The sequence below is a fragment of the Carettochelys insculpta genome, chromosome 32 (assembly GCF_033958435.1).
Source record: "Carettochelys insculpta isolate YL-2023 chromosome 32, ASM3395843v1, whole genome shotgun sequence".
Taxonomy (NCBI): domain Eukaryota; kingdom Metazoa; phylum Chordata; order Testudines; family Carettochelyidae; genus Carettochelys; species Carettochelys insculpta.
In genome coordinates this window covers 4,012,514-4,034,256 of record NC_134168.1, presented here as the reverse complement: position 1 = coordinate 4,034,256, position 21,743 = coordinate 4,012,514, and the positions used below count along the sequence as shown (strand labels likewise).

General features: G+C 64.4%; 1 protein-coding gene and 2 gene segments (V, D, J or C); all 3 read right to left on the bottom strand.

Annotated features, from left to right (window-relative positions):
- LOC142004584 (uncharacterized) overlaps positions 1–9,799 on the bottom strand; it is a 121,936-nt gene extending 112,137 nt beyond the window's left edge. Inside the window, exons 1-2 of the mRNA XM_074982208.1 lie at positions 9,754–9,799; positions 9,358–9,662 (exon numbers count right to left, since the gene is read on the bottom strand). Of these exons, the coding sequence (XP_074838309.1) occupies positions 9,358–9,662; positions 9,754–9,799 (351 nt within the window). The remainder of the gene's footprint in view (positions 1–9,357; positions 9,663–9,753) is intronic.
- On the bottom strand, positions 5,013–5,559 carry LOC142004443 (Ig heavy chain V region 3-like). The segment is given in 2 exon segments: positions 5,013–5,422; positions 5,514–5,559. Coding segments are annotated over 2 exon segments (456 nt in total).
- On the bottom strand, positions 6,865–7,652 carry LOC142004442 (Ig heavy chain V region 3-like). The segment is given in 3 exon segments: positions 6,865–6,965; positions 7,159–7,515; positions 7,607–7,652. Coding segments are annotated over 3 exon segments (504 nt in total).
- Positions 9,800–21,743: the final 11,944 nt, after the last annotated feature.

Below are 21,743 nucleotides of genomic sequence, written 5' to 3'. Positions count from 1 at the left end.
GGTACTTGTTCTTTGCCTGATGCTGAGGTGTTACTGGGAGGGGGTGAGAGCACTATGTCCTACCAGAGTCATCCTCTCGCCAGGACACAAGAACAGACGGGCAATGGAGTTATGCTAAGTAATAAAGATAAAGGAGCTGGTAACAAAAGGGAGGAAAGGGATCCTAACCTTCTGTCCGGTGGTACTGGCTGTCTGCCTGGAGGGGGATTACGTGGGAATCTGCCTAATGGGCCAGAAGTGATCCTGGGTGTAGGTAAAACCCAGGAGCTGGTTGTGGCTCAAGGGAGCAGTGCCCCTGTGGAGCCAAACAGGGGTGAGTTATTGTTTGGGGGAGCTCTTGAGGAAAAGAATTTCCCTAAAACTTTTCCTAACCCATCTGTGGGGACTGCAAAAAATGGAAGTAAGGTGAAGGAGAGTGAACAGAAAAGGTGCTTGTCTGTAAGAGCCGGAGCAGCCCTTTGCCTGGGGAGAAGTTTGTTTCAGCTCCTGATGGCCAGGACCTGCCTGAGTGTGAAACCACTGGCTGTGCTCTGCAAGGGTCCAAAGCAGGCAGGGTAAAAGTTTCTCAGGAATTGGAAGCTGGTGCAAGTAAAGTAAAAACTATCAGGAAATGTAAGCAGCCCTGTGAGAACCAAGTAAAACAGCTGCACAGTCAGTCTCTGTAGGATGCAGGAGAGGGCCAGCAATTCCCCATCTCCAGATGGTGAAAACACTTATATTCTCATACTGGACTCCACTTCTAATTCCATGGGGAGGCAGTAGTTGGAGGTGAAAGGACGAAGGAGCTGTGGGCCTGGTGGGCCAGTAAGGGGTAAACAGGGATTCCTTCATGTGGATTCTGCGTCTGGGACTCACAAAACAACTCTCAAAAAGCAGTTTGGTTTGCAAATTTCCAGACTGGCTGGAAGGGGGCTGTCTCCCTGAGATCATCAATAGCCCAGCTCTTGTTAGAAGGGAGGGCACAGCCAGAGAAATCAAATTTCCACCCCAGGGGGCAAGGGAGAAGATTAGAACTTAATGGTGCTAAAAAAGGCCTCAGCCATTTATCCCCAAAATACCAGATTCTCAAGGAGGTTACACAAAAGTTGTGGTCTACCAAAGAGCAACGTAAATGTACAGTTGCAATGGGTTTGTTCTGTTACTCACGCTAACTGCTGTAACCAAGGGGTGCTGCTACCAAAAGCTGTAAAATTGTACCATGCACTAAATGTTTAAAAAAAGCCATGTAACATAATAACATTAATGTAGAAGCATAAATTGTATGTTGAAGAAGTCTGTAACTCTGAAATGTCACCATTGTTCCCTGTAACTAGCCTTGCAACCTCTAACATGAGAAGAAACATTCCAAACCTATTGTGTGGCATGAAAGGGGAAACTAAGGCACACAACCATTGTGGTGGTCTGGCTAAATGCCAAGGATAAAAGCATTTGTACCTTCCGTTACTGGACTGTAACTGAATTCCAAACATTGGCTGGAGCAGTTGTATAAACTGGTGGTCAGATGGGGCAGAACCCAGACCACAAAAAACCTGTCTAATCTGTTGGTGCTGCAGCATCTGCATGGGCTCTGCCCGCCCGACTTGAGGACGTGGCTAACGGACCGGGGCCAAAGCAGCGAGACCAACCAACCCAAGGAAACTATAGGAACTTGCCCGGCTGCATCACATAAAAAGGGCCAAAACCAAGCTCCTAACTTGAAGCCTCCCCCAGCAGGACTATGATGTGAAGGTGGTGCACATCAAGGGGAGAACAAAGGGTACAGCTAATGCCCTGTCACAAGGGGAGAGCCCCAAACTTCCCCAGGTCACCAGTTAAGTGACCCCGCTCAGTTCGGTCTGGAAGGGGGGAGAGATGTGATGAAGTGGGGAACACCTGTGTGTGTGAGTGGCTCACAAAGGGTGTGAGGCTCCTGCTAAGGGTAACCTTGATAACCAGGTAACACCTTTGTACTGCAGACAAAGGAGGAGGTGGAGCCTGAGGGGTTTTAAATTGGAACTGGAAGTTGGAAGCAGTTAATCTGGGCTGGGAGAGAAAAACAAAGAAGGGGGCCAGGCCCCAGCTCTGGGGGCCCCTCGGGGGCCTCCTCTCCCCAACATGGATTGAACTGGCTGTCTCTGCCTGCTGTACTAACTCCTCTGTATAATGCTGTGTCCTGTCGGCTAATAAACCTGCTGTTTTCCTGCTGAGTGAGAGAGACTCCTGCCTGCGGACAGGGTGCAGAGCTTTGGGGACCCCAGAACCCCATCACAGGGGCTCTCCCGTAGTGGGGGGGCGCTTCTGCTCCCAGCTCCGCACTGCAGTGAGGGGGGGGAGGAAGCTGCTCGTGGGATTCGGGGTCCGAGTTCTTCCAGGCCAGGGGGAGTTCTTCATCCCCGGCCCGCAGGCGGCAGGACTGATGGCCTGTCATATATATATGTGTATGTGCGCACAGCACAAATGTTTGACTGTCACTCGCTGCCGCCCTCTGCCGGGCGCGGGCGGGACTGTCACCGCCGCGGCTCGGTTTGTGTCCGGCCTTCAATAGGTTTCTGCTCGCTGTGTCTCTGGCACAGTAATAGCGGGCGGTGTCCTCGGGCCTCAGGCCACTCAACTGCAGGTGCAGGAGATTGTTGACGTTGTCCCGGGAGATGGTGAAGCGGCCTTTCACCGCATCCAGGTAGTACCTACTACTCCCATCGCCGGTAATAGCAGCGACCCACTCCAGCCCCTTGCCGGGCGCCTGCCGGACCCAGTGCCGGACCTGCCTGGGGAGGGAGGGGCCAGGGCCTGGCTCGTGGACCCCTCTGGGCCCCGCTCCCCAGGACGGGCTGGACTGACGGGTTCTGGTCCCTGTGCTGACAAATCTGTTCTGGGCTGTGTCCCTGTCGCCCCCTCCCCCTCCTGTTCTCCCCGCTGCGTGAGAGCCGCGTCACCCCTGGGGTGGGGGCAGGGCCGGAGACCCCCCCTCCGGAACACCTGGGTCCTAGAGTCCCGGCCCGCGGGCCTGGCCCTCTGCGGGGCTCCGGGCTCAGGTCTCCCGCTGAACTGACTTCCCTGCCCGGCTCGGGAGCCGCTTCCACTTTGTGTACGAGCCCCTGATCTGGCCGGGTCACTGTGCTCCTGGTGCAGTAATAGGTGCCGGTGTCCGCGGCTGTCAGCGAGCGGAGCTGCAGGGAGAACTGGTTCTGGGCCGTGTCTCTGGTGATAGTGACCCGGCTCTGCAGCGCTGGGGCGTAGTTGGTGCCCCCGCTAGGTCCATACACGTACCCGATATATGCTAAACCGGCCCCCGGAGCCTGGCGGACCCAGGCCCAGTTGTAGCCAGAAGAAATGGTGTAACCCGACACTTTGCAGGTGAGGGAGAGGGTCTCTCCGGGCTTGGCCGCCCCCGGGCCGGACTGCACCAGCTGCACCTGGGAGCGGGCACCTGGGGAGGGAAAACAGAGCGGGGGGTGAATTCAGGAGTCCCCGACTCCACCTGGCGTGTGGCCCCGACTCCCCGCTCCCGCCGGACACTCACCGCGGAGGGCGGAGAGCAGGGCCAGGAACAGCCCCAGGGATTTCATTGTAGGTGGCGCTGAGCGGGCCGGGCCGGGCTGAGACTGAGGCCCCTGGGCGCCGGGCCGGGTATTTTAGAGGAAGGCCCGGGCCGGGATTTGCATGCGGGCCCCAGGGCGGGATAAGAGGGGCCGGGGGAGCGCTCAGCGCAGGGCGATGTCCCCTTCGCAGCGGACAGACCCAGCTCCGCACACGAGTAACAGAGGAGGGGCTGCGCTGGGCGGGAGGAGGCAGAGGCCCGGGCGTGCAGAGCACAGGGAGCGGCTGGAAGGGGTGGACGCCCGGCCCCCCAGAAAGCTGCAGGCTGTCGGGGGACAGTAGGAGGCGGCACCTGACCCCCCATAGCCCAGGCTCTGCAGAAGCAGGTGGACGGGACCAGCCCTCAGAGCCCGCCCCGCCCGCACACAGCCTTCAGGTGCACACGGGACCCTGCACGCTGGGGGCAGCCCCGGAGCCTCCTCCCCACCTCAGCGCCCTACAGGCTGCGGGGGCTGCTGGGGCCGGGGAGCCCCCAAAGTGCTTCCTGCAGAGCAGCTGCAGGGCGGGGGACGTGGCGGGCAGCTGGAGGCCAGAGCCAGACCGCACAGCGCAGCTCCAACAGGCTGCACAATGGGGCCCCGGCCCTGCAGAGCGACCCTGGAGCAGCTGGAGCCGCAGGTCGGGACTGGCCCCCCAGCACAGGCTGCAGGGTGCAGCGCGCGGGCGGGCGCATGCGCGGTGTCCGGCCCCTTTCCCCAGGGGAGGGGTGAGAACTCGGAGGAGCCCGGCGTGGGCAGACAGGGGCGGTGTCACCCGTCACACAGCAGGGGGCGCTGTCTGCCGGGAGCGCCGAGCTCGACGGCAGCGGCTGGGGGTCGTGGCTCCGGTGGGCGGTCCCAACCTAGAGCCCCGCCCCCCAGGCTGCGGTAGGTCCGGGGGAGGGGAGGGTTCAGGGCCTGTCCCCGGGCTGTGGGTGCCCCCCCGGCCTGCAGCTGGGCCAGACAGGCTACTCCTGGGCGGGGCTGGGCGTCACCGCCTGGCACCCGAGTGGCCGTGGGAGGGGCGGTGGGTGGGGGCCTTGAACCCACCGAGTCACAGAGACAAGGACTCAAGAACAGTCACACTTTGAGATATCTGTGTATCTACCTGTCCCCACACACCGCATCTATGTGTCTGTCCAACACAATCGAATCAAATCTATCGATACTTTGCCCCTTGCACCCCTGCATTGTGCAGCACAGGCCACTGAAAAGCTGGAATTGTGACTAGTGTCAGACATGGAGCCGCGTCAGTCGGTGCCCTGGAGAACATGGAGCAGCCCTGGGGCAGGTTATTGACTCACAGGTGTCTGCAGCGTGAGCTGTCGTGGGCACAGACCCGGCTCGCCAGAGGCATGACTGGGGTGGGTGTCAGAGGAGTATTTAAAGCGGGGTCTCAGAGAAGCGGAGCTGACAAGGTCTGTTCAGCCAGGGGGAAATGGCCCATTAGCAATGCGGCTAAATCTGACTGTAACTCGCTGCCGCCCTCTGCCGGGCGCGGGCGGGACTGTCACCGCCGCGGCTCGGTTTGTGTCCGGCCTTCAATAGGTTTCTGCTCGCTGTGTGTCTGGCACAGTAATAGCGGGCGGTGTCCTCGGGCCTCAGGCCGCTCATCTGCAGGTGCAGCAGGTTGTTGGCGTTGTCCCGGGAGATGGTGAAGCGGCCTTGGATGGCGGACGAATACGCTGTTGATGCATCAGGCCTAATATGAGCCACCCACTCCAGCCCTTTCCCGGGCGCCTGCCGGACCCAATCCATGTAGGCGCTGCTGAAGGTGAAGCCGGAGGCTTTGCAAGAGAGACGCAGGGAGTCTCCGGGCTTCTTCACGTCCCCTCCGGACTCCTCCAGTCGCACCTGGCCCCGGGCCCCTGCGGACAGAGGGAGGGAGAGGAAGGGGCTGAAAGCAGCAAGAAGTGACCGGGCGTCCGGCTCCGCCACTTATTCAGGGGCAGCAAATACCTTGCAAGGCCGCTCCGAGGAGAACAATTGTGAGGCAAAGCGCCATTGTCCGTGGGTCGGGCGGGGAGCGTTGTCCGGGCCGATCTGGGCTGGGAGCTGCAGAGAGCCGGGCGCTGCGGATCGGCTCCCGGTGCCCCTGGGCAGGGCGAGGCCCGGATTTAAGCAGGAACCTCTCCCCCTATTTGCATAGCTCGCTGCTGATAAGGGACTCGAACCCGTCACCCCTATTTGCATAGTCCGCTCCTTAGGAGAGGTACAACCGCCTGTGCCCGAGGCGCTCAGTTGCTTCCGTGGGTGTGCGACAGGAGGCGTCTCCTTCCCCTCCCCTGTGTGTCTGTGCAGCGCCGGGCACTGCCCGGGCGGGCAGGAGGCTCCTGTCACCGCACTGGGAAACAAGGGGATGAGGCCGGTGACGTCACGGAGCCAGCCCAGAGCTTCGGTGGGGGCGGCTGTTACCTCGGCCGTGGGGCGGGATGTGTCTCCCGTGTGCAGGGGGCGGGGCTCCCGCTGTGCGGGGGGAGGGTCTGTGGCCCAGGGCAGCGGAGAGGGAAATGAACCCCCCCGGGAGTGCGGAGAACAGCGCATGCGCGGGGAGTTCTGCCTCCTGCGGCATTGCAGGGGGGCCCTGGCCCAGGGTGAGCCCCTGGGCGGGAGGATCGGGCCCCCAGGACGCATCTGGCCCCCACAGCCTCTTAGTCCGGTCCCGCCCCCGCCTTGTGGCCGTGCGCTCGGAGGGGGAGGGCTCTGCCTGCTGCCCCGCCCCCAGCAGCAGCGCTCAGCTCCCATTGCCCAGAGCTCTGACCTCTGAGCAAACCCTGGGCGTGTCCCCGTGTGACGGGTTCGGGGTCCCCAGGCTCTGCCCCGCTCCGCAGGCGGGAGTGACTCTCACTCAGCCGGCGAACAGCGGGTTTATTAGCCGGCAGGACACAGCCTCGCTCAGAGGGGTCCGTGCGGCCGGCGGTGCCCACATCCAGCCTGACTCTCACACTCCCGCCCCCGGGGGTCCTTGTGCGGAGCAGGCGGGGGGCCCAGGCTCCCTTCCCACCGGCCTGGCCGCCTGCAGGAGAGCCCCGGAGCCCGTCGGGTTGCGGCCCAAGGAGAGCGGCTGATGGGAATGGCCCGGCCCGGCCCGGGGACTGAAGGCGGCAGGCGTGTGTTTGTGTGTGTGTGAGTGTGTGTGTGTGTGTGTGTGTAACACAGACAGGCCGGTGTCTGTGTGTGAGAGAGTGTGTGTGTAACACAGACGGGCCGGTGTGTGTGTGTGAGAGAGAGAGTGTGTGTGTGTGTGTGCGTAACACAGACGGGCCGGTGTCTGTGTGTGCGTGTGTGTGCGCTCCAGACAAGGTGATGCTCAGATAGGGCCGAGGTCAGATGAAGCCACTTTGGGGCTCTGCGGTGCCGGGTTCAGGGGCTCTCCCGGAAGTGGGGGGCGCTTCCGCTCCCCGCTCCGCACTGCAGTTAGAGGCGGGGGAAGCGGCACGTGGGATTCGGGGTCCGAGTTCTTCCAGTCCAGGGGGAGTTCTTCACCCCCTGCCCGCAGCGGCACGACAGATGGTCTGTCGTATATATAGGTGTATGCGCGTAAAGACAACTGTTAGACTGTAACTCGCTGCCGCCCTCTGCCGGGCGAGGGCGGGACTGTCACCGCCGCGGCTCGGTTTGTGTCCGGCCTTCAATAGGTTTCTGCTCGCTGTGTCTCTGGCACAGTAATAGCGGGCGGTGTCCTCGGGCTTCAGGCCGCTCATCTGCAGGTGCAGCAGGTTGTTGGCGTTGTCCCGGGAGATGGTGAAGCGGCCTTTCACCGCAGCCAGGTAGTACGTATCACTCCCACTCCTGCTTATGTAAGCGACCCACTCCAGCCCCTTGCCGGGAGCCTGCCGGACCCAGTTCATCCCGTAGTCGCTGAAGGTGAAGCCGGAGGCTTTACAGGAGAGGCGCAGGGAGTCTCCGGGCTTCTTCACGTCCCCTCCGGACTCCTCCAAGCGCACCTGGCCCCGGGCCCCTGCGGACAGAGGGAGGGAGGGGAAGGGGCTGAAAGCAGCAAGAAGTGGCCGGGCTTCCGGCTCCGCCACTGAGTCAGGGGCACCAAATACCTTGCAAGGCCGCTGCGAGGAGAACAATTGTGAGGCAAAGCGCCATTGTGCGTGGGGCGGGCGGGGAGCGTTGTCCGGGCCGGGCTGGGAGCTGCAGAGAGCCGGGCGCTGCGGATCGGCTCCCGGTGCCCCTGGGCAGGCGAGGCCCGGATATAAGCAGGAACCTCTCCCCCTATTTGCATAGCTCGCTGCTGATAAGGGACCCGAACCCGTCACCCCTATTTGCATAGTCCGCTCCTTAGGGGAGGTACAACCGCCTGTCCCTGAGGAGCTGAGTTGCTTCCGTGGGCGTCCGACAGGAGGCGTCTCCTTCCCCTCCCCTGTGTGTCTGTGCAGCGCCGGGCACTCCCCGGGCGGGCAGGAGGCTTCTGTCACCGCACTGGGAAACAAGGGGATTAGGCCGGTGACGTCACGGAGCGAGTCCAGAGCCTCGGTGGGGGCGGCTGTTACCTCGGCCGTGGGGCGGGAAGTGTCTCCCGAGCAGGGGGCGGGGCTCCCGCTGTGCGGGGGGAGGGGCTGTGGCCCAGGGCAGCGGAGAGGGAAATGAACCCCCCTGGGAGTGCGGAGGACAGCGCATGCGCGGGGAGTTCTGCCTCCTGCGGCATTGCAGGGGGGCCCTGGCAGAGGGTGAGCCCCTGGGCGGGAGGATCGGGCCCCCAGGACACATCTGGCCCCCGCAGCCTCTTAGTCCGGTCCCGCCCCCGCCTTGTGGCCGTGCGCTCGGAGGGAGGGGAGGGCTCTGCCTGCTGCCCCGCCCCCAGCAGCAGCGCTCAGCTCCCATTGGCCAGAGCTCTGACCTCTGAGCAAACCCTGGGCGTGTCTCCGTGTGACGGGTTCGGGGTCCCCAGGCTCTGCCCCGCTCCGCAGGCGGGAGTGACTCGCACTCAGCCGGCGAACAGCGGGTTTATTAGCCGGCAGGACACAGCCTCGCTCAGAGGGGTCCGTGCGGCCGGCGGTGCCCACATCCAGCCTGACTCTCACACTCCCGCCCCCGGGGGCCCTTGTGCGGAGCAGGCGGGGGGCCCAGGCTCCCTTCCCACCGGCCTGGCCGCCTGCAGGAGAGCCCCGGAGCCCGTCGGGTTGCGGCCCAAGGAGAGCGGCTAATGGGAATGGCCCGGCCCGGCCCGGGGACTGAAGGCGGCAGGCGTGTGTTTGTGTGTGTGTGTGAGTGTGTGTGTATGTGTGTGTGTAACACAGACGGGCCGGTGTGTGTGCGTGCGCGTGAGTGTGTGTGTGTGTGTGTGTGTGTGTGTAACACAGACAGGCCGGTGTGTGTTTGTGTGTAACACAGACGGGCCGGTGTGTGTGTGTGTGTCTGAGAGAGAGAGAGAGAGAGTGTGTGTGTGTGTGTGACACAGACAGGTCGGGTGTGTGTGTGTGTGTGTGTGTGTGTGTGTGTGCTCCAGACGAGGGCCGAGGTCAGATGAAGCCACTTTGGGGCTCTGGGGTGCCGGGTTCAGGTGCTCTCCCGGAGGTGCGGGGGCGCTTCCGCTCCCCGCTCCGCACTGCAGTTAGAGGCGGGGGAAGCTGCTCGTGGGATTCAGGGTCCGAGTTCTTCCAGGCCAGGGGGAGCTCTTCACCCCCGGCCCGCAGGCGGCAGGACAGATGGTCTGTCGTATATATACGTGTATGCGCGCAAACACAACTGTTTAACTGTAACTCGCTGCCGCCCTCTGCCGGGCGCGGGCGGGACTGTCACCGCCCCGGCTCGGTTTGTGTCCGGGCTTCAATAGGTTTCTGCTCGCTGTGTCTCTGGCACAGTAATAGCGGGCGGTGTCCTCGGGCCTCAGGCCGCTCATCTGCAGGTGCACCAGGTTGTTGGCGTTGTCCCGGGAGATTGTGAAGCGGCCTTTCACCGCGTCCAGGTAGTACGTACTACCCCCACCCTGGTTAATATCAGCGACCCACTCCAGCCCCTTGCCGGGCGCCTGCCGGACCCAGCTCATGTAGTAGCTGCTGAAGGTGAAGCCGGAGGCTTTGCAGGAGAGGCGCAGGGAGTCTCCGGGCTTCTTCACGTCCCCTCCGGACTCCTCCAGACGCACCTGGCCCCGGGCCCCTGCAGACAGAGGGAGGGAGAGGAAGGGGCTGAAAGCAGCAAGAAGTGGCCGGGCCTCCGGCTCCGCCACTGACTCAGGGGCACCAAATACCTTCCAAGGCCGCTGCGAGGAGAACAATTGTGAGGCAAAGCGCCATTGTCCGTGGGTCGGGCGGGGAGCGTTGTCCGGGCCGGGCTGGGAGCTGCAGAGAGCCGGGCGCTGCGGATCGGCTCCCGGTGCCCCTGGGCAGGGCGAGGCCCGGATTTAAGCAGGAACCTCCCGAGCTCATTTGCATACCCCGCTGTATAAGACAGAGAAACTTCGTTGCCAGTAGAAGTCGGTAGATCTCAGAGGGAGGAGTCAGATGTTCCCAGACGGTGTATTTGTACAGCGCCGGGCACAGCGCAATGGGAGGCTGCGTGTGTAACACGCACACCGAGGGGTGCAGCTCACGGGTGGCTCACGGACCTCTTAAGGAGAAACAATGAGTTTTTCTCACAGCCTTAGCTCCGGCCCGGGACAGGGGTGTTAGCTCAAAGTGTGGCGGCTCTTGCAGCGATCTTATGGGGTCGCATGTTCGAGTTCTCCTGAGGCTGGTTAAGGCCCTTTCAATACGGGGGAAAAAACCTGGAGCCGGAGGGTGTGAATCGCCCCTGGAGGCGGGGGAGCAGCTGGTGCCGCTGATGATGTGCGGTTACTCGGCGCTCCCCGAACCTCCAATCCCAGGGGATTAAAGCCATCCCCGGAAATGGGGTTTCTCTCCATCCTGGCCAGTAGCTCCCCTCGGCTCTGGAACTGCCTCTTCTGAGGGCGTGCGGGGGAGGGGCCTGAGCCCCCCAGGAGCCCGCGTCCCCCCGGCCCCCACGCGGCCCAGCCTCAGGGGATGAGGGTTTGATTCCCCTGGTTTCCCACTGTCCTGCAGCAACCCGAGGTGGTGCCTCAGTTTCCGCAGACACAGGGCTGAGGGGCGTTTCAGGGGCTTCTCCCCCTGCGGTGACACCCCGGAAAGGTGGGAACAGGCCAGAGGCGGAGGAGGGGCCGGGGCCGGGCTGGCTGGAATGGGAAGTGGCCTGGGGGGAGGGGCAGTCCCCTGTGGCTCGGGAAGAGGGAGGGGCCAAGGCCCGGCTTGGGGACCTCTCCGGGCCCCGCTGCCCAGGACTGACTGTTCTGAGCGCGGGTCTTTTCGGCCCTGGGTGTGACGGGGCCGGGCGGGGCGGGTCAGTGCGTGTGTTTGTGCCGCTCTGAGTTGAAGGGGGAAACCCCCTTATTACCCGTCCCCGCCCGGGAGCCGCACGCGGGGCCGCTGTTCTGCGCTTCTCTGGCTTCGGCCCTTTGTGATGGGGTTCTGGGGTCCCCCAAGCTCTGCACCCCGTCCGCAGGCAGGAGAGTCTCTCACTCAGCAGGAAAACAGCGGGTTTATTAGCCGACAGGACACAGCATCGTACAGAGGAGTCAGTACAGCAGGCAGAGACAGCCAGTCCCATCCATGTTGGGGAGAGGGGGCCCCAGAGCTGGGGCCTGGCCCCCTCCTTTGTCTCTCTCTTCCAGCCCAGACTAACTGCTTCCAACTCCCAGTTCCAATTCAAACCCCTCAGGCTCCACCTCCTCCTTTGTCTGCAGTACAAAGGTGTTACCTGGTCGTCAGGGTTACCCTCAGCAGGAGCCCCCCACCCTCTGGGAGCCACTCACATACACACAGGTATCCCCCACTCCATCACACCCTTCCGCGGGGCTCCCCGCGTGAACAAACCGCCCGTGTTCCAGCACGTTCGCAAAGCCCCCCGGGCCGGCGCGCAGACCGGGGGGAGGGGGTGGGGAGCAGGAGTGTGTGTGTCTGTGTGTCTGTCTGTCGGGGGCTCAGCTCTCCGCGCGCCTCGGGCCGGGCGGGGCTGCTCAGAGCTGCTTCCCGTTTTTGTAGCGGCCCCGCTGCGCGCCGGGTCGCTGTGTCCCTGGCGCAGTAATAGGTGCCGGTGTCCGCGGCTGTCAGCGAGCGCAGCTGCAGGGAGAACTGGTTCTGGGCCTTGTGCGCGGAGATGGTGACCCGGCTCTGCAGCGCTGGGGCGTAGCCTGTATCCCCGTTATATGGATACACGTACCCCACCCACTCCAGCCCCTGCCCGGAGGGCTGCCGGACCCAGTCCCAGGCGCAGCTGCTGTCAGAGATGGAGACCCCCGAGACTTTGAAGGTGAGGGGGAGGGTCTCTCCGGGCTTGGCCGCCCCCGGGCCGGACTGCACCAGCTGCACCTGGGAGCGGGCACCTGGGGAGGGAAAACAGAGCGGGGGGTGAATTCAGGAGTCCCCGACTCAACCTGGCGTGTGGCCCCGACTCCTCGCTCCCGCCGGACACTCACCGCGGAGGGCGGAGAGCAGGGCAAGGAACAGCGCCAGTGATTTCATTGTGGGTGGTGCTGAGCGGGCCGGGCCGGGCCGAGACTGAGGCCCCTGGCGCCGGGGCGGGTATTTGAGAGGAAGGCCCGGGGCGGGATTTGCATGCGGGCCCCGGGGCAAGATAAGAGGGGCCGGGGGAGCGCTCAGCGCAGGGCGATGTCCCCTTCGCAGCGGACAGACCCAGCTCCGCACACGTGTGACACAGGAGGGGCTGCGCTGGGCGGGAGGTGGCAGAGGCCCGGGGGTGCAGAGCACAGGGAGCGGCTGGAGGGGGTGGACGCCCGGTCCCCCAGAAAGCTACAGAGTTTTGGGGGACAGCAGGAGGCGGCACCTGACCCCCCACAGCCCAGACTCTGCTGAGGCAGGTGGAGGGAACAGCTCTCAGAGCCCGCCCCGCCCGCACACAGCCTGCAGCTGCACAAGGGACCCTGCACGCTGGGGGCAGCCCTGGAGCCTCCTCCCCAGCTCAGCGCCCTACAGGCTGCGGGGGCTGTTGGGGCCGGGGGAGCCCCCAAAGTGCTTCCCCCAGAGCAGCTGTAGGGCGGGGGACGTGGGGGGCAGCTGGAGGCCAGAGCCAGCCCGCACAGCGCAGCTCCAACAGGCTGCACAATGGGGCCCCGGCCCCGCAGAGCGACCCTGGAGCAGCTGCAGCCGCAGGTCGGGACTGACCCCCCAGCATAGGCTGCAGGGTGCAGCACGCGGGCGGGCGCATGCGCGGTGTCCGGCACCTTTCCCCAGGGGAGGGGTGAGAACTCGGAGGAGCCCGGCGGGGGAGACAGTGATGGTGTCACCCGTCACACAGCAGGGGGCGCTGTCTGCCGGGAGCGCCGAGCTCGGCGGCAGCTGATTGGGGGGGCTGGCTCTGGTGGGCGGTCCCAGCCTACGGCCCCGCCCCCGAAGCCTGCGTGAGGTCCGGGGGAGGGGAGGGTTCAGGGCCTGTCCCCGGGCTGTGGGTGCCCCCCTGGCGTGTAGCTGGGCCAAACAGGCTACTCCTGGGCGGGGCTGGGCGTCACCGCCTGGCAGCGGGGTGGCCGTTGGAGGGGCGGTGGGTGGGGGTCTTCAATCAACCGACTCCCAGACACAGGAACTCAAGGACAGTCACACTCCTAACTCAGACAAAGGGTCAATGGGCACAAAACAGACACCAAAACACTCCAGATGCACAAACCAGTTGGTCAACATTTTAATGGACTGGGGTGTTCTGTCAATGACCGCCAGGGATGTGCGTGACCGGAAAAGAACTTTCGCACCGTTCTTCGAAGGGAAAGAGCCGAGCTGGCTTTTATATTCAAATTGGGCACATTCACACATCGTTTAAACCGGGACGGGAACTTTCAGACTCACTGTAAGGGCTCGTCTGCATACTTGGCTCGATCTAATTCTTGACCTTCCCCCCACCCCTCCACTCTCTGATTTGCTCATCTTGATTGTCTTTCTGATTTGTCCTCCTTGCTCACTGTTTTTGGTTCTCTGTGCCTTAAATATTGAGTCTGTTCTGGTCTGGCTCTGGGCTGAAGAAGTGGGTCTGTCCCAAGAAAGCTCATCACCTAATAAACTATTTTGCTAGTTCTTGAAAGTGCTACTTGACTGCTCTTTGTTTTGATAGTGTAGAGACTCGCGCGGCTTCCTCTCTGTTACTATTTAAGATATCTGTGTATCTACCTATCCCCGTACACCTCATCTATCTCTCTATCTAATCACATCGATAGATACTTTGCCTCTTGCACCCCTACATTGTGCAGCACAGGCCATTGAAAAGCTGGAATTGTGACGAGTGTCAGACATGGAGCCGCGTCAGTCGGTGCCCTGGAGAACAAGGAGCAGCCCTGGGGCAGGTTATTGACTCACAGGTGTCTGCAGCGTGAGCTGTCGTAGGCACAGACCCGCCTCGCCAGAGGCATGATTGGGGGGGGGTCACAGGAGTATTTAAAGGGGGGTCTCAGTGAAGCGGAGCTGACAAGGTCTGTTCAGTCAGGGGGAAATGGCCCATTAGCAATGCGGCTAAATCTGACTGTAACTCGCTGCCGCCCTCTGCCGGGCGCGGGCGGGACTGTCACCGCCGCGGCTCGGTTTGTGTCCGGCCTTCAATAGGTTTCTGCTCGCTGTGTCTCTGGCACAGTAGTAGCGGGCGGTGTCCTCGGGCCTCAGGCCGCTCATCTGCAGGTGCAGCAGGTTGTTGGCGTTGTCCCGGGAGATGGTGAAGCGGCCTTGGATGGCGGACGAATACGCTGTTGATGCATCAGGCCTAATATGAGCCACCCACTCCAGCCCTTTCCCGGGCGCCTGCCGGACCCAATCCATGTAGGCGCTGCTGAAGGTGAAGCCGGAGGCTTTGCAAGAGAGACGCAGGGAGTCTCCGGGCTTCTTCACGTCCCCTCCGGACTCCTCCAGTCGCACCTGGCCCCGGGCCCCTGCGGACAGAGGGAGGGAGAGGAAGGGGCTGAAAGCAGCAAGAAGTGGCCGGGCGTCCGGCTCCGCCACTTATTCAGGGGCAGCAAATACCTTGCAAGGCCGCTGCGAGGAGAACAATTGTGAGGCAAAGCGCCATTGTCCGTGGGTCGGGCGGGGAGCGTTGTCCGGGCCGGGCTGGGAGCTGCAGAGAGCCGGGCGCTGCGGATCGGCTCCCGGTGCCCCTGGGCCGGGCGAGGCCCGGATTTAAGCAGGAACCTCTCCCGCTATTTGCATAGCTCGCTGCTGATAAGGGACCCGAACCCGTCACCCCATTTGCATAATCCGCTCCTTAGGAGAGGTACAACCGCCTGTCCCCGAGGAGCTCAGTTGCTTCCGTGGGTGTCCGATAGGAGGTGTCTCCTTCCCCTCCCCTGTGTGTTTGTGCAGCGCCGGGCACATCCCGGGCGGGCCGGAGGCTCCAAAAACCGCACTGGGGAAACAAGTGGATGAGGCCGGTGACGTCACGGAGCCAGCTCAGAGCCTCGGTGGGGCGGCTGTTAACTCGGGCGTGGGGCGGGAAGTGTCTCCCGTGTGCGGGGGGAGGGGCTCTGGCCCAGGTTAGAGCAGAGGGAAATGACGCCCCTGGGAGTGCAGAGAACAGCGCATGCGCGGGGAGTTCTGCCTCCCCGGCATTGGCAGCGGGTGAGCCCCCGGGCGGGAGGATCGGGCCCCTAGGCCTCCTCTGGCCCCTCCAGTTCCTTAGTCCTCCGCAGCCCCCCTTTGCGGCCGTGGGCTCGGAGGGGGGGGAGGGCTCAGCCTGCTGCCCCGCCCCCAGCAGCAGCTCTCAGCTCCCATTGGCCAGAGCTCCGACCTCTGAATAAACCCTGGGCGTGTCCCCCCATCAGAACCGCCCCCCCGCAGAGGGCGGGTCACGTGGCCCCAGCGCCACCTGCTGGCTGGGAGATGAACTGCGAGTTCCCACGCCGGAGTTGTTGGCCGAACCTTTCTGGGTTTCCCAGCGCTGTGTCCCCCCGTCGCCCCGTGACGCACCGCCGCGTCCTCGGGCCGAGCTGGTCACAGGCCCGCGGGGGGGCAGAGAGGGGGAGGAGCCGATCTGGTCACAGGCCCGCTGGGGGCAGACCTGTGAGGGGAGGGGCAGGGAGAGGACGCAGATTGTGGGGGGCAGCTCCAGGCGGGTGGGGGAGGGGTTCCAAGCAGCCACGAAGTCCCCTGACTGAGGGAGAGCGCCTGAGGTTTCCCTTGGGTGGGGGCAGGGTGGGGGCGGTGTCCGAGGGAGGGGACGGGGACAGCCTGGTGTGACGCAGTGGAGGGGGGCGGGGCGTGTGAAGATTTTCTTCCCCTGGTTCGGTTCCGTGTGTTTCCTACTGGCCTGTGGTAACCCGAGGTGGCGCCTCAGTTTCCCCAGGCGCAGCGTCAGTGCGGGGCGGGGAAGGCAGTTGCGCTGTGCTGAGGTCGCACACGCAGTTAATGGCCCTCTCTGGCCTTTGTAACCCAGGCAGCCGCGGGCCCCATTTCTTCCCGGGAAGAGGCCAGAGGCGGAGCAGGGGCCGGGCCGGCTGCAATCGGAACAGGGCTGGTGAGCGGGGCAGTCTCGTCTGGCTGGGGAGGGAGGCAGGGAGGGAGGGACCAGGGCCCGGCTCGGGGACCCCTCTGGCCCCGCTCCCCAGGACGGGTTGGACTGACGGGTTCTGGTTCCTGTGCTGACAAGTCTGTTCTGGGCTGTGTCACTTCTGGACCCTCCGCTGCGGGACACCTGGGTCCTAGAGTGTGCAGGGCTCCGGGCTCAGGTCTCCCGCCGAACTGACTTCCCTGCCCGGCTCCGGAGCCGCTTCCCCTTTGTGTACGAGCCCCTGCACTGGCCGGGTCACTGTGTCCCTGGTGCAGTAATAGGTGCCGGTGTCCGCGGCTGTCAGCGAGCGGAGCTGCAGGAAGAACTGGTTCTGGGCCTTGTCCGCCGAGATGCCGGTCCGGCTTTTGAGGGACTCCGCAAACCACGTTCTCCCGTCATGCGGGTATATCCGAGCCACCCACTCCAGCCCCTTCCCGGCCGGCTGCCGGACCCAGTCCCAGGCGTAGCTGTTGTCAGAGATGGAGACCCCGGAGACTTTGCAGGTGAGGGCGAGGGTCTCTCCGGGCTTGGCCGCGCCCGGGCCGGACTGCACGAGCTGCACCTGGGAGCGGGCACCTGGGGAGGGAAAACAGAGCGGGGGGTGAATTCAGGAGTCCCCGACTCAACCTGGCGTGTGGCCCCGACTCCCCGCTCCCGCCGGACACTCACCGCGGAGGGCGGAGAGCAGGGCCAGGAACAGCCCCAGGGATTTCATTGTGGGTGGTGCTGAGCGGGCCGGGCCGGGCCGAGACTGAGGCCCCTGGGCGCCGGGGCGGGTATTTGAGAGGAAGGCCCGGGGCGGGATTTGCATGCGGGCCCCGGGGCGGGATAAGAGGGGTCGGGGGAGCGCTCAGCGCAGGGCAATGGCCCCTTCGCAGCGGACAGACCCAGCTCCTCACACGTGTAACACAGGAGGGGCTGTGCTGGGCGGGAGGAGGCAGAGGCCCGGGCGTGCAGAGCACAGGGGGCGGCTGGAGGGGGTACTCACCCGGCCCCCCAGAAAGCTGTAAGTTGTCGGGGGTTAGTAGGAGGGGGCACCTGACCCCCCACAGGCTAGAGTCTGCAGCTGGATACGGGACCGCTGCACGCCGGGGGCAGCCCCGGAGCCTCCTCCCCACCTCAATACCCGACAGGCTGTGGGGCTGCTGGGGGTCGGGGTAGTCCCCAAAGTGCTGCCCCCAGAGCAGCGGAACCCACCGGGCCAGTGAGCGGCAGGAGGGCGTCCCACAGCCAGGCTCACTCCCAGGGAGCGACAGCGGCGCCGGGAGCTGTGTCTGGCGGGAGGGGGAACCCCCATGTGTGGGGTGAAGCCCCTTGTCCCAGCGGGTGTCCGTCCGCTGGCGCACCGGCTGCCCCGGAACGTGCTCGGCGCTGCGCTGCTGCAGCCGGAGCCCAGGAGCCGCCCCGAGGCGGGAGTGTCTCCCGGGGGGCAGACGGGGCAGGACGCGCAGCTGCGGGGGACAGGCGGGGTCCGGCCAGAGACACACACAGAGCTTTCTGGGGGGCGGGGGAGCCCGGCCGGGGACAGGAGTTTCGGGCCCAGCCCAGCGCCGCACCGGGCCCTGCCCCCGACCGTCTGCTGGGAGGGGCTGCCCGGTCCAAGCCCTAGCGGCCGCAGGGGGGAGGCAGGTCCCGGGGGAGGGGCAGGAGCTTGACTGGCGGTGACTTGGGCCAATGGGGAGTGTTCTCAAAGCAGCGCCCCAGCCGCCGAGGTCACCGCTGCCCCTTGGTGACAGTTCCGCCCGCGCCCTGCAGAGGGCGGCACTGAGTTACAGTCACACTGTTAATGGAGTTCAGGGATCTCCAAGCGCTGCCCCCGTCCGCAGGCAGGAGTGACCCTCACTCAGCAGAACAGCGGGTTTATGAGCCGACAGGACACAGCGTAGTACAGAGGGGTGAGTGCAGCCGGCAGACACAGCCAGTCCCATCAGTGCTGGGGAGAGGACGCCCCGAGGGGCCCCCGGAGCCGGTGCTTGGCCCCCTCCTTTGTCTGTCTCTACCCCAGCCCAGACTCACCGCTTCCAACTCCCAGTTCCAATTCAAACCCCTCAGGCTCCACCTCCCCCTTTGTCTGCAGCCCAGAGGTGTCACCTGGTTGCCAGGTTACCCCCAGCAGGAGCCCCCCACCCTGTGTGAGATACACACCCAACCCCCACTACATCCCATCGGACCCTTATGGGCCTTTCGGCTGACACCCCTGAACCGGATCACAAGGGCCACTCCTGGCCCAGGAGGTGCACAGTGTGACGTCCTCGGGGATACCTGTGTGTCTGTGCGTGCAGAGCCCGGGGACCCCGAACCCATCACACCCCAATGACCAGCCAGGCGATCCCCACCTCTACCCTTCCGCCTGGACTTCTCAAGCTCGACCTCAGCTCCGGCACAGAGCACTTTCCTTTGTCCTTGGAGAAGCGCCTTTGGATCCCGGAGCCGCCTCAGGCGCTTGGCGTTTACCTCTGCCAAAGCCTTTCGCCTTCTTCAAAGGCCGCCTGCGAGTGGGGGCCCAGTTCCGCCTCCTGCGCCCGCCACGATCCCCGAGCCCAGCGTGGGACCGAAACTCGCTGCCGCCCTCTGCCGGGCGCGGGCGGGACTGTCACCGCCGCGGCTCGGTTTGTGTCCGGCCTTCAATAGGTTTCTGCTCGCTGTGTCTCTGGCACAGTAATAGCGCGCGGTGTCCTCGGGCCTCAGGCCGCTCATCTGCAGGTGCAGCAGGTTGTTGGCGTTGTCCCGGGAGATGGTGAAGCGGCCTTTTACCGCATCCAGGTAGTACGTACTACTCCCACCCTCGTTAATAGCAGCGACCCACTCCAGCCCCTTGCCGGGCGCCTGCCGGACCCAGTTCATCCAGTAGCTGCTGAAGGTGAAGCCGGAGGCTTTGCAGGAGAGGCGCAGGGAGTCTCCGGGCTTCTTCACGTCCCCTCCGGACTCCTCCAGCCGCACCTGGCCCCGGGCCCCTGCGGACAGAGGGAGGGAGAGGAAGGGGCTGAATGCAGCAAGAAGTGGCCGGGCGTCCGGCTCCGCCACTGACTCAGGGGCACCAAATACCTTGCAAGGCCACTGCGAGGAGAACAATTGTGAGGCAAAGCGCCATTGTCCGTGGGTCGGGCGGGGAGCGTTGTCCGGGCCGGGCTGGGAGCTGCAGAGAGCCGGGCGCTGCGGATCGGCTCCCGGTGCCCCTGGGCAGGGCGAGGCCCGGATTTAAGCAGGAACCTCCCCCGCTCATTTGCATACCCCATTTTATAAGAGATCCGAACGGCGCTCTCATTAGCTGCCGGAAGATCTGAGAAGGAGACAGTCACATGCTCTCAGACGGTGCGTTTGTACAGCGCTGGGCACAGGGAACTTGGACGCTGCGTGTATAATCCCTCCCCCGGGCTGTGGGTCACAGAGTGACGGAATTCAGGGGTCCCCAAGCTCTGCCCCCCGCCCGCAGGCAGCGGTGTCTCTCACCCAGCAGGTAGAACAGGAGGTTTATGAGGCGAAAGTTGCCCAACTCAGCACAGAGGAGTCAGTACAGCCGGCAGAGACAGTCATTGCAACCCGTCCTGGGGAGAGGCGCCCGAGGGGGGCCCCTCTGGGGTGCAGCTTCCTGTGTCAGGCTCTGAGGTGCGCCAGGCTGCTTGTTGTGTGGGGGACGAGAGTTCGGGGTTCACCGGGGGGTCCCCGTGTCCTCACTCGGGGGCTGCCTGATTTCTCCGCTAGGAAACGCGGGAGCGGTGGGGTCCCCGTCTCTGCTCGCAGAGGGAGTTGGGGGCCTCCCTCCAGCTGGGGCTCACAGCCCCCTCCCGGGGTGCAGCCCGCGAGCTGGTGCTTAAATCCCCCAAAGCCCCTGTGCCAGTGGCCGCTGGGTGGCGCCTGCCTTCACTCTGTGCACGGAGCTGTCCGCGGTGCTGAACAGCCGCCCCTGGACAGCCGGGACGGAGCCGGGGCCACCGCGGCCGAGGTAGATCAATCCCCCACTCCGGTCCCTGCCCGGGGCTGCCGCCCCTCGAGCGGCGCCGCTGGAGGAGGCGGTGCCGGAGGTTTGAGGTGTCAGCGGCGCAGACTCCCCGGTTCCGGGTCTCTGTCCCAGGCGGGGTCAGCTGGGCCTGGCAGCTGCCGGCGGCCAATATACACCAATAACGCCCAGTTATTCCCACCCCCGGGCGCCTCTCCCCGGCCCCACCCGTGTCCCGGCAGGGTCAGACGGGCCCTCTGTGCAGGTGGTTTTACCCACCCCGCACGGCTGGGAACGGGGGCGGGGTTGTCATCCCCACGCTGCCGAGGGGAAACTGAGGCACCAGCCCAGCTGGACATTTCTCAGAGCTGCTGATGGGATGGTAACACCGACCTCCTGTCAGACAGCGCTGGGCCTCGGCTCCGGAAAGACATCCCTTTGGTGTGACGTAGATTCCCACGTGATCAGCTCAGGGCTGGGATTCAGACCCCAGCGGTGCCGACTCCGCGTCCTGCGGCTTCAACAAAACCGACTCACAGGCAAAAGAGCTTCTGGCCGGTCATATATCCCTGTGTATACACGCACACACAAACAACTGCCGAGTATCAGAGAGGGGGCCCGGTTCGTCTGTAGCTTCGAGAACAACAAGAAGCCTTTTGGCACCTCATAGACATGCAGATATTTTGGAGCATAATGTTATTGTTCTCTTGTTGTTCTCAAATATTAGACTGTAACTCGCTGCCGCCCTCTGCCGGGCGGGGGCGGGACTTTTACAATTGTGAGGCAAAGCGCCATTGTCCGTGGGGCGGGCGGGGAGCGTTGTCCGGGCCGGGCTGGGAGCTGCAGAGAGCCGGGCGCTGCAGATCGGCTCCCGGTGCCCCTGGGCAGGCGAGGCCCGGATTTAAGCAGGAACCTCTCCCCCTATTTGCATGGCTCGCTGCTGATAAGGGACCCGAACCCGTCACCCCTATTTGCATAGTCCGCGTCTTAGGAGAGGTACAACCGCCTGTCCCCGAGAAGCTGAGTTGCTTCCGTGGGTGTCCGACAGGAGGCGTCTCCTTCCCCTTCCCTGTGTGTCTGTGCAGCGCCGGGCACATCCCGGGCGGGCCGGATGCTCCTGTCACCGCACTGGGGAAATACGGGATGACACTGGTGACGTCACAGAGGCAGCTCCGAGCCTGGAGGGGGGGGTGTTAACTCCGCCGTGGGGCGGGAAGTGTCTCCCGTGTGCAGGGGGGGGGCTCCCGTTGTCCGCGGGGAGGGGCTGCGGCCCAGGGCGACGCAGAGGGAAATGAACCTCCCTGGGAGCGCGGAGAACAGCGCATGCGCGGGGATTTCTGCCTCCTTCCGCACTGTGGGGGCGCCTTGGCGGGTGGGTCGGGCCCCCGGGCCGCATCGGGTCCCCCCAGCCTCTTAGTCCGACCCCGCCCCTGCCTTGTGGCTCTGCTCTCGGAGGGGGAGGGCTCTGCCTGCTGCCCCGCCCCCAGCACAAGCTCTCAGCTCCCATTGGCCAGAACCCTTCGGCCCAGTGGAAACCGCTGCTGGTTCTGGCCCAGGGACAAGTCCCGCCCCGGGGCTGAGGGACAATTCACGGACCGGTTGGTCCCCTCCCGGTGTGTGCGGCGGGGCCGGGGCTGTGTCCTCCCGCTCAGCAGGTGGCGCTGTCGGCTGGGAGCGGCCACGTCAGCTGCGGCTGGTGGGGAGAGGAAACAGCTCCGGGGGTGTCCCGGGCCCATGGCGCCCCCTGCCGCCGT